General features: G+C 40.9%; 1 protein-coding gene across 1 annotated transcript; it reads right to left on the bottom strand.

Annotated features, from left to right (window-relative positions):
* Positions 1-4,796: 4,796 nt before the first annotated feature.
* On the bottom strand, positions 4,797-7,287 carry LOC125534870. Its single transcript, XM_048697930.1, has 6 exons — positions 7,144-7,287; positions 6,981-7,067; positions 6,389-6,571; positions 5,746-5,960; positions 5,504-5,645; positions 4,797-5,174 (listed from the first exon to the last, which is right to left on the bottom strand). The coding sequence occupies exons 1-6, from the start codon at positions 7,285-7,287 to the stop codon at positions 4,797-4,799; spliced, it is 1,149 nt and encodes a 382-aa protein (XP_048553887.1).
* Positions 7,288-12,396: the final 5,109 nt, after the last annotated feature.

The following is a 12,396-nucleotide window of genomic DNA, read 5'->3' as shown; positions in this document are numbered from 1 at the left end:
GTATTATGTGGGAGAGGCGACTGCTAGCATGTCATCCCTGACTTGGAATTCTATGCACTTATGATTGGAACTATTAGCAAGCTTCCACAACTACTAACGTTCATTAAGGTAAAACCCAACCATAGCATTAAGATATATTGTCCCCCCTTCAATCCCGTATGCATCAATTTCTATGCTAGGTTGAAGCTTCTGTCACTCTTGCTCTCCAATACATAGTCCTATCAACATACAACTAACCCTAGGGTGTGATCCACGCGCGCAATCATATGATGGGCACCAAAGGACAACAACATAACCACAAGAAAATTAAATCAATCATAGCAATTCATCAACCACCGATAGGACAACGAAAATCTACTCAGACATCATAGGATGGCAACACTTCATTGGATAATAATAGGAAGCATAAAGCACCATGTTCAAGTAGAGGGTACAGCGGGTTGCGGGAGAGTGGACCGCTGTAGATAGAGGGGGAAGGTGATGGAGATGTTGGTGAAGATGGCGGAGGTGTTCGTGTAGATCGCGGTGATGATGATGGACACGGCAGCGTTCCAGTGCCACCAGAAGAGAAGGGGAGAGGGGGTCCCTTCGTCTTCTTCTTCCTTGACCTCCTCCCTAGATGGGAGAAGGGTTTCCCCTATGGTCCTTGGCCTCTATGGCATGGGAGGGGCGAGAGCCCCTCCGAGATTGGATCTGTCTCTCTGTCTCTCTCTGTTTCTGCGTTCTGTTCTGCTGCCCTTTCACTGTTTCGGGTATATATGGAGATCCCTAACTCGATTGGATCGAAACCTTCGCCGTGATTTTTTTTCCGAAAATTAGCTTTCTTGCGGTCGAAGAAGGGCATCAACCGCCTTATGGGTGGCCCACGAGGGTCAGGGGCGCGCCCCCTGCCTCGTGGCCACCTCGGGCACCGTCTCGCGTGGATTTTTCTTCCGGAATTTTCCAAATATTCCAAAAATAAGCTCCATCCGTTTTTATCCGGTTTGGATTCCGTTTGATATGGATATTCTGCGAAACATGAAACATGCAACAGACACGAACTGGCACTGGGCACTGGATCAATATGTTAGTCCCAAAATAGTATAAAAAGTTGCCAAAAGTATATGAAAGTTGTAGAATATTGGCATGGAACAATCAAAAATTATAGATACGATGGAGGCGTATCACTTACCTTTATGGGAAGGTCCTAACTGGGTCTATTGTTGTGCCTCTCGCCGGTGCCTCCAACAAGGGAAGGTTATGGGCGTGCGGTACCCTGGCCCCGTAAGCAGGCATAACCTTGTGTGCTCGTTGTTGTTATATCCGGATTGTCTACGTTTGGGACCGTTTTGCCACGACGGTGGCCATTGGTGCCTTTGGTAGGCACGGGGCCACCCATGACCTGGCCGAGAGGGGAGTTGGTCGGAGTGGCCGGGAGAGTGTCATGGCAGTAGGACGGTTTTGTCGGAACGCCGGTGGTCCACCCAAATGGGAGTGCGAGGCCATGGGTTCCGTGGTTAGGGTACAATGTACTAACCTCTGCAGAGTGTATGTTAAATCTATCGATAGCCGTGCCCGCGGATAAGGGCCTAGTTCGTGTCGGTCACACTATGGGTCAACAGTATTAATAATAATGTGCTTAATAACAAGCTTGGTTCGATGATGAGATAAGTTGGTTATGTGATCCGTGAATGATCACCGTTTGGTTATGAGGTAACCCGTTGAGCCCAGAGTGGTTTCGTTTGTGATCTATGAATGATCACCGTTTGGTTACGAGGTAACCCATTGAGCCCAGATTGGTTCCGTTTGTGATCCGTGAATGATCACCGTTTGGTTACGAGGTAACCCGTTGAGCCCAGAGTGGTTCCGTTTGTGATCCATGAATGATCACCGTGGTATCGAGGATACCAAGTTGATAAGTATTCGTGATGTTGTGCGAGAATCGTGGGTAAAGATAAAGCTCCTTGTGGTCATTTAATGATTACTACGGTATTCTTTATACCAAGCTTGATTTGATCCTGAGATGACCGTGTAATGTCCGAGGTGGGTAAGTGATGCATGTGATGGTTACGAGGCAACCCGAACAGAATAAGTGGTGCATATAGTGTCATCATGTTGCATGCTAGTATCATCAGATTTATATGTTCATGCCATGCTCCTATTGTTCTAGCAATATTATGCTCATGTTGTTCATGCCATGTTATCTTGATGATCTCATGATAATTCCTGCTTAACTTGTAATTGCCATGATGTTGTTTGTCTTGAATGCTTCTGGTTATTGTGAGCTTGCAAGTACATTCAATGTACTAACGTGGCATGTCATGCCAGCTTGCAGGTCGTGCCTGGATTTCTTGCTTGTTTGGTGTTGTTCTTGTGTTCGCGAGCTAGGATAAACGTTCCAGCCAGAGTCCCTAGATTGATCTTTCTTGAAATGGGAGAAGTGCTTAGATTTGGGTTCAATCTTGCGGTGTCCTTTCCCAGTGACAGCAGGGGCAGCAAGGCACGTATTGTATTGTTGCCATCGAGGATAAAAAGATGGGGTTTATATCATATTGCTTGAGTTTATCCCTCTACATCATGTCATCTTGCCTAATGCATTACTCTGTTCTTATGAACTTAATACTCTAGATGCATGCTGGATAGCAATTGATATGTGGAGTAATAGTAGTAGATGCATAATCGTTTCAGTCTACTTGACACAGACGTGATGCATATGTTCATGATCATGCCTAGATATCATCATAACTATGCGCTTTTCTATCAATTGCTCGGCAGTAATTTGTTCACCCACCATAATGTATGCTATCTTGAGAGAAGCCACTAGTGAAACCTATGGCCCCCGGGTCTACTTTACATCATATAAGTTTCCGACCTACAATTCTAGTTTACTATTTATTTTGGAATCTTTACTTTTCAATATATACAACAAAGATACCAAAAATATTTATCTTATTATCTCTATCAGATCTCACTTTCATAAGTGACCGTGAAGGGATTGACAACTCCTTTATTGCGTTGGTTGCGAGGTTCTTGTTTGTTTGTGCAGGTACTAGGCAACTTGCGTGTAGTGTCCTACTGGATTGATACATTGGTTCTCAAAAACTGAGGGAAATACTTACGCTACTTTGCTGCATCACCCTTTCCTCTTCAAGGGAAAACCAACGCATGCTCAAGAGGTAGCATATGGCAACTCTCAGTTAACGTGATCAAGATCTTCCTTATGTGTGTTGCAGGGAAACAATGTGAGAGACTGCGGTTTACCATCGAGGTTTGTTCAATCAGGGTCCTTTGGCTAATAGCACATTATTGTGCAGTTGCAGGAATCATTCTAATATTTAGGTTTCTTACAATTTGGTCTTGCACATGTAGGTCCTGCTATCAGAGGCTTAGACCCATTGTTCGACCCATTTTGCATATGGGGAAATGAGATGTCCATGAATATCAGTCAAGTCAAGAAACTTAGAAAGAATGTAGGATGAAGAAACTTGCGACGAATAACAACAAGATCTTTGTTTGCACAATGAAGAAGACATCAGTCAACTATAGGATGGTACCAACTCTTTTACCTTGTTTTTACCCCTTGCACCATTTCAAAATTTACAACAGTGATTTATGCATAGCTTTGTTTTCAGTACTTTTCAAAGCAGTTCACCGATGATTACCTCTCAAACCACCTGCATAGTCAAGAGGCGAGGAAGGTATTCGTTCAACACCCATGGTACAATATTGAAGTCTTGCTGAAGAGGACGAAGGTTAGGCGGGCAATTATCCATAGCCACCGACCTAAAGTTGCAAGGACATTCAACATCACTGAAGGCTCAATATTTGCCTTCCGCTTCTGCAGTTTCCCAGATGAGATTCATCTATCTATTTACCGTGTATGATGCTACTTTCCAAAGGTTTTGATGCTGCATGTGAAACTTGGTGCTGTTTTATAATGGTGTAACTGAGTGCCGAAGCTATCTGATGTAATTCGATTATGAAATCATGGTTGCTTTTATACGGATATGAAATATCTGGCATGTTTTATAAGAAATATCAATTTGATTAGTACATGGATTATCAATAATGGGCTTATTACCCTGGTTATTGGGGTTTTCTATTGCAAATGGTTACTTAGACAACACCGTGGGTGATGAACTCAAACAATCCGCATGGTTTCTAGGCGTGCGATCCGTGAAGGCGCGGACATCACTCTAACCGGCCGGCCGATTGCTGGTGAGTATGTGTGTGAACAGTGCATGGGGCCTCACATGTGGGTGCGTCCCACGATGTCCCATTAGAGTGGACCCGAAAGCGCCACAGTCATGTACACCCATCATGGACCACCTAGCCGGGTCGCCCGGGTTCGCTCGTCCAGGTAGATTGGATGGCAAAAAACCTCGAGAGACCCTCACAGCAAGCCACTGCTGAACAGACGGCTCATAGGCTCACTTCAGCCGAAAGAAGCACTCGAAGAGCCTTTTCACGCAGTGCCAGCTAGGACTTCATGAGTAGGTGTGAGGCAACGGCCTCTGCCCAATGACGGTGGCCCCAGGCGCGCTAGATAGTCCACCTATCAGGAAAGTGAAGTTCACACATAGTGCCATTAATAGGTTTGTCTCTCCTATTCTTATTTGGCATCAAAACACTTTTTTATCAAAAGAAGCACTAAACCATGGTACAGTATATATCCGAGGAAATCAAAACTAAGCTAGATGACTCAACTTATCCACCACTATAAATACATTCTAACATGATAAAATCACAAAATAATTTTTCCAAGTTCACAAATTAATTAGATTATCAAAACTTTATTAATAATTTTACATATATATTCAAACAAAACCACCAGGTCCACCATAGTAAGTATGCACACCGAAGTGACTATATCCATCAACACAACCCTTTGCAGTATATTTGGATAAATTGGTGGTGACAAACCCAAATTTATTTTCATCTGGAATAACATACTTGTTTTTCTTATTTAAAATTTCGATATTTCTCACCAATGCTGCTTTTCCAAGTCCTTCGGAAGCAAAATGGCCACTACCCATTTGTGGAGAATCTGATGATGTTGTCGGACCTTGAACATATCCACCCCATAATGCATAATTACATTGATCCTTCATGAAATGGAAAATTTCTCTTGGCCAGTATCCAATATGTATGTTTTGTGGACCGTAAGCCACCCACCAATGTTTAGTCACTGGATCCTAAAATAAATCAGGGTTCATGGTAAATGCTTCAACATAGTTGAAATGAATAACAATCGATCAAATATTTGTGGTGAGGTGAAACTATCCTTTTAATTGTATTCCATATTAACATGAACATAATATTAGAGATATATTTGGGAGTCTCCCGTCTATGCTAAAATATTTTTCTATGATCAAAGGTTCTTAGTAAGATTGTGTTATCTAATGGTTTGACACCTCTAGGTTTGGTTTAGCCAATGTGTTCAAGTTTTAAAAAAAATATAGTTCATGTATTTCATATGACAAAACAAAATACAAGAATAAAAAAATTATTTACGTGAGAATACCTTGAAAATAGCAACATCTATCATGTATTGTGGTCCTTTATAGACAGAAATTGGTTTAAGTCTTCCTCCTAGACCAACACTTGAGCTAACTTGCACGAAAATGCCACAATCATGACCAGGGCAAGTCTTTAAGCCATCAACCTTTACATAAATGTTTTGCGACGTCAATAAAAACTATATCATTGTAAGTGATTCATATTAAATTGAAGAATGTGTATCCAGAGAAATAATTATGGATTATCCAAGCAACATGAAACCTAGCAGAGTTGTCACCACTGTAGCTTGGATATACCCAAGAACCAGCCCCGATCCCATCTGCAACACCTGCTTTTATTATCTTATTAATTTGTATCCATGATGCACTTAGATCCTTACTATTATTTTTCACCATAGGATTATAGATATTTATTTTAGCCCGCGTTCCATATAGCTCATCATAATACTCCACTCCTGCAACCTGCAAGCCGAAAAAAGATATTGACTTGTTTATAATGAAAATACTAATGCTTATTAAACAAGAAAGATTGACATCATATCACAATAATATTTTGGTGGACATCACTTAATGGTGCATTTAAGGTCAATATAGACCAAACATTTAGAGAAAAATTCCATCCACTGCAGTGGCAACAAAAATGTCAAGTATAGAAATATTCACACAATTAGTTATTTGCATTTACTTATTTGACTACCTTGGACCATATATTTCATCTAAAGGATGAATTTAATGCGATAAAATCCTAGACTGTTGTTAGGTAATATTTCTTTGACATGTGGTTTTCATGGCAATAAATTTTTGTGCATTTAACAACTAGAAAGAAAATTTTATATTGTTATAATCGACCATTATGACCGAATCACTCAAAAATTATATTAAAAACTCACCTCATGTTCTTCATTGGTAGTCACTTTATCAATAGTTTCTATTGGCGTGTGGACCCTTCTGTTGTTACGCAATATCGGAATCATTCCTGTAGGGCACTCAATCAAGGGCAATTGGGCTTGTGGGATGACATCCATCGACGGAGATTTGGTAGAAATACTCAGTGGGAAAGAGCTTGGTTCCATCTGTAATTGGGAAAGTTAAATCAATATGTACTTTTAAGACAAAATATCATAAAAAATATGCATGTTTATGTGTTATGATGCACAATTAAATATATCCACATAATTAGATGAATTTGCAGTTTGCCTTTCTTCGTGATCAAACCAAATGTTTTATATTTCTCTTCTATGAAATAAAGATAACATGGAGAGAAATTTTAGAACGCTAGATGTGTAGTGAAAGCTTATTTATGAAGTATTAGAATAAAAACTAAAGTTCAAATAATTGCTAGCATGATTATATATATTAGCTACCAATCTGCCACTGTTTACTTCAAATAACATACCGTTCCTGCATGGATTGAGACATGAATATCTACATTTTACTTAGGAAGTACATGAATGTTATAATATATTGAGTATTAAAACTTGCCTGGATTTTGTGGTCTTTTAGTAGTGGATGGCTAAAGGCTGGTTGTAGATTCACATCGATGCAGTCATAAACATCTCTTCCGTCAACCTATTTCGGCATCTCCTCAACTTCATAGTCGAAAAATTGATTATAGATATACAAACTAAGATGAATTCATACATACCAGAATAGCCTTATTGACTTTTTGATTCAGTGGGACCCCGCTAGTATTTTCTTCTCGTCTAATACACTTTACTTCTTTTCCTCCGATGGCTAGAATAAGATATGCTAAGAGAATGGTCACACTAATAGATTGATTTTCTTTCATGGTGGAAGTATGAAATGGTCCATTTGTTAATGTGTCCGCCATCATATTTATAATGTTAGGAAAGTATCATGAAATGAATGGTTGTCATTCAATAAGAGCAATAAATTGCATTGCTAGAATAAAAGATGCCATTGTATTAATTGCATAAGATATAATAACTGACCGCCTCTTGGTTTTCATTACCAAAATCTTGAAGTACTAATGCCACAAAATATTTGAGTTATGTAATAAATGGAAAGATCTTCACAATTATTGTCTCATATGGATAATGTTGACCCTAGTTGATTGGTCACCCTTGTAGTAGATAAGATACAATAACTATACCACCTCCTAGTATTATTACCAAAATCTTGGAGTAGTAATGCCTTAATAATATTTGAGACATGTAATAAATGAAAAAATCTTCCCAATTAATGCCCCAAATGGATGATGTTAGCCCTAGTTGATTGTTGTTTGATTATAGATGGTATTAACTCAATTTATAATAGACAAGTTTGGGTCAGTTCAATATGATGGTTCTTCTAATGTCTTAATCTCAATGTTGTTTTATTATAGATGGTATTAACTCAATTTATAATAGACAAGTTTGGGTCAATTCAATATGATGGTTCTTCTAATGTCATAATCTCAATGTTGTTTTAGGACTATCATTACACTTAACGATATCTAAGATCCGGAAAACGTGATCACCAACAACACTTTAGCTAGTCCTAGAGGCAAGACCAGGAAACTTTTATTTAACTATTTATCATTCCACACGTGCATTTGAGTTTTCCACTGAATCACATATTCCTGGATCAGATCAGTTATAGCATAGAATAAAGACTGTACAATTATGAATATGGAAATATAATAATACAAAGGTTTTTTATGACAGTTCCCCTGGTTCCTTAGTTGTGCTCAGTTGTCCCCATGCTCTAAAGTTTTGCTCACTTGTCTCCGCACTCTTGTCTGAACTGGACATTTGCTGTTGGGTCAATGGCTTGACCATTAACTGCTGATGAGTGGGTCTGTTTTGGGCCGGGTCCTCCTTTGACCGTTACGTCCTGACGAGTGGGGCCACAAGGAGACACATCAGAGTAGCTTGTCTGAAATTGGTCGAGTCACTCTTGCACCGCCTCCTCCGACGCAACCATCATGCCCTCCACCCTCTAACCCTATTCTGTTTGTCGGCGGTGCCGTGCCTCCTCCACATGACCCCCCCCCTCAATATGGGATTAAGAAGCGATATTAGGGGAAAACGCCCTCCGGCCCATCGACCGTGGAGATGGTTGGGTCGAGTCGAAGGTAGATAATTCATGGATTCCATCTGGATAAGCTTCGTTTCCCCTCGAATGGATGACAAAATTTGTCAATTAGGCAGTATTTGAGCACTACTCGCTTGAATCGTGCCAATTTTGGTTGCTTAATTTTCCGCCCTTTATTTTCATCAAATAAGATTGATCTCGTTCTTGCTTTTCAGCTGGAGGTTAGAATGGAAACTAGTGTGCTGCGTGGTACCGAACCGCATATGATATCTGGATTTTTCTACCCAAAAGTGGCAGAAAGCAGCATATCGTTGAAAGATTTTCGCAATTCAGTCCGTTCCGTGTATGACTAGAGCTCTACCGATGCTGTTGAACTGAAATATTTCAACAGTAGCGAGCAAAGATTTCCCCCACTAACTTGCGCGAGCATTTGGAATTGTTATTTAGTTTGAATGCTGATAGAAGTTTCAGTAAAATCCATATCGAGGTGCTTCAGCCACGCAAAGAATGAGACAAGGGGAAGAGTGTTCATACATCATCTGTCTTTGATAATAGCGAGTGCCCTAGCACTCCTTGTAGGTCAAGACCAAGTAAACCTAGTGGTTCTGAAAACCACAACATGTCTGTTGCCGCTAGTATTGCCGCCTCTCATGTCCCTTCTGTAGCTACTATAGAAGTAGATGCAGAGGTTGACAAGGAAGTGCCTTGACTTGATGATGAGGATGAGATGATGTGCCTTGAATGAGTAGATACAGTCCATCAAGAGTCAATGGAAGATGAGAATATCTAGACGAGCCCAACAGTCGTGCTAATCTGATGAAACTGACGATGAAGAGAGGGATGAGAACATTGACAACTTAGTTTTAGATGAATACAATGGTGATGGCATGCCAACAATTGAGTGGATCAGGGAAGATCCTTAGCTTAATCCAGGAACCATATTCGAATCGATGGTGGACTATCATAATGCAGCGACTACATATTGCATTCTCATTGAAAATAATTATGTGATTTTATAGGAGTGAGCCAACAAGGTTCACTGTTCATTGCCCATATGATAGGTGTAGGTGGAGGCTGCATGCATCGCGTATGCGAAAGAGCAAATTCATTCAGGTATTACGCCTTAATGTGGATTTTAGTGTATTGATGCATTCTATTTTCAGATCATTGTGTAATGTTTCTTAATTGTACTTTATTTTGTTTCAGATAAAACAAAACCCACACTAGCACACTTGTCCACCTGGAGGGGGAGGGGGAAAAGCCAAAACAAAGCTAGCAAAGACTAGGTGGGTGGCAAATGCAATCTTGGATTGACTGAGAGAAACACCAACACTTGGTCCAACAACACTCCATGGGAAGCTTTTTAAGAAGTACAAAATTGATATACCTTACATGAGGATTTTTTTATGGTAGGGAAATGGCTCTTGATAGGATAAATGGTCCATGGAATCAGAGTTTTCAGTTGCTTTATGCTTACAATGCTAAAGTGGAGATGGCTAGTCCAGGGAGTGTTGTAGAGATTGACAAGCATACAATTTCATACAAAATAAGAGGGAAGTCATTTGAGAAGGAGTGCCTTAGGAGGGCTTTTGTTTGTTTCAAGGCTGGATGCTAGGGGTTTCTGGATGGTTGCAAGCTCTATTTGGCTGCCGACACAATTGCTTTGAATGGAAGATGGAGAGGATAGCTAGTAGTAGCTTCTGCAGTTGATGGACACAACTGGCTATTCCTAGTTGCATTTGGTGTGTTTGAGGCAGAGTCCAAGGAAAGTTGGGTCTGGTTTATGCAGCAGTTGCACAATATTATAGGTACAGCCCGAGGTTTAGCTATACACTCAGATGCTTGCAAGGGTTTAGAGACTGCAGTAGGAATTGTATTCCCTGGAGCATAGTGATGACCCACGAGTATAGGGGACCAATCGTATCCCTTTTGATAAGTAAGAGTGTCGAAACCAATGAGGAGCAGAAGGAAATGACAAGCGGTTTTCAGCAAGGTATTCTCTGCAAGCACTGAAATAGTCAGTAATAGATAGTTTGATCGAAAGATAATTTGTAATGAGCAATAAGTAGTAACGATAACAAAAGTGCACGATGGTATCCCAATCCTTTTTGTAGCACAGGGCAGGCCGGAACGGCCTCTTATAATAAGCAAAGCGTTCTTGAGGACACACGGGAATTTCATCTAGTCACTTTCATCATGTTTGTTTGATTCACATTTGCTACTTTGATAATTTGATATGTGGGTGGACTCGTGCTTTGGTGCTATTCTTACTTGAACAAGCCTCACACTTATGATTACCCCCTCTCGCAAGCATCCGCAACTACGAAAGAAGAATTAAGATAAATCTAACCATAGCATAAAACATATGGATCCAAATCACCCCCTTACGGAATAGCACATAAACTAGGGTTTAAGCTTCTGTCACCCTAGCAACACATCATCTAGTAATTACCACACAATGTATTCCATTAGGCCCAAAGATGGTGAAGTGTCATGTAGTCGACGTTCACATAACACAACTAAGGGAAACAACAACATACATATCATCAAAATATCGAACGAATACCAAATTCACATGATTACTTATGACAAGACTTCTCCCATGTCCTCAAGACCAAAAGCAACTACTCACAAATCACGTTCAAGATCAGAGGGGTATTGAATAGCATAATGGATCTGTACATTTAATCTTCCACCAAATAAATCACCTAGCATCAACTACAAGATGTAATCAACACTACTAGCAACCCACAGGTACCAATCTGAGGTTTTGATACAAAGATTGAATACAAGAGATGAACTAGCACTACTACAGGATGCTGCTAACGCGACACTTCGATCAGAGACCCTTCGAGAAACTGTGTGCGATACAATAATTGCAAACGGTGGTGTATGCAAACCGTCAAAAAGGTGAAAACGTTTGCGATGGAGGATGCATCAAACACGGTTTAGATTTTAGTTGCGTGTGCGATGAGGGGCATATGGTTCAGTTCAATTAACTGTTTGCGATGAGGAGGAACAAAAGAAATGGGCAGCCAGATGAAGGCATGTGTGATACACAGAATACGGTTCATTCAGATGAACTGTTTTTGATTAGGCAACACAAAAGAAACGGTCAGCCAGATGAAGATGTGTGCGATATACAGCATATGGTTCACTCGGATGAACTGTTTGTGATTAGGCAACACAAAAGAAACGGTCAGCCAGATCAAGGTGTGTGCGATATACGGCATGCGGTTCACTTGGATCAACTGTTTGCGTTGACACAAGAGAACAGAAATGGTTCAACTTAACAAGATGTGTGTGTTGTGCGATGGGATTGCATGTGGTTCACTCGGCCATTGTCGTTAGTGTGTGACCTCTATGGCAACCATTCGCTCCCCAGGCGCCTCTTCGTGTACCGTGGCAACCGTCCATCGACTCTTCGCCTTTCCCTCTTGATTTGGAACTGCTGTCGCATGCTAGCTCTTTCTCCCTCCTCCATTTGCCTTCACCATTCCTTCTTCCAATGTTTGATCGTCTTCTCCATGGAGGGAACAAGCCAGAAACGACCCCATTATTCTTGCCCCAATCTAAATGATGACGCGGTGGAGGAACTCATTGATCGGTGCAACGTCATCACCTCAGCTAGCATGGCAGGTTCGTTCAAGACCATTCTCGACTCAACTAATAACATCATTACAAGGAACCCAAGGTTCAGGTGAGGTTTGATCTCCCCTATCTTCTTCGCCGTGACCCTGCTGACAGGCGTGGGGACGAGGGAAGCCTCGCCTTGTGTAAGTTGATGCCGCTTGATAATGATACATATGATGTTAAGATGCCATCGCTTGAGGGCAAGGATTGGGCAGGCGCAAATGGAGAT

This window comes from Triticum urartu, chromosome 2 (assembly GCF_003073215.2).
Source record: "Triticum urartu cultivar G1812 chromosome 2, Tu2.1, whole genome shotgun sequence".
In the NCBI taxonomy this organism is placed as follows: domain Eukaryota; kingdom Viridiplantae; phylum Streptophyta; class Magnoliopsida; order Poales; family Poaceae; genus Triticum; species Triticum urartu.
This window is presented reverse-complemented; position numbering and strand designations above follow the sequence as displayed.

Excerpts from the sequence above, each read along its gene's own strand:
- LOC125534870 (XM_048697930.1), bottom strand. The coding sequence starts at position 7,287 with ATGAAAGAAAATCAATCTATTAGTGTGACCATTCTCTTAGCATATCTT. Across the intron at positions 5,961-6,388 it reads CTACCAATGAAGAACATGAG|GTTGCAGGAGTGGAGTATTA; the intron begins GTGAGTTTTTAA and ends TTCGGCTTGCAG. Across the intron at positions 5,175-5,503 it reads TAGATGTTGCTATTTTCAAG|GATCCAGTGACTAAACATTG; the intron begins GTATTCTCACGT and ends GATTTATTTTAG.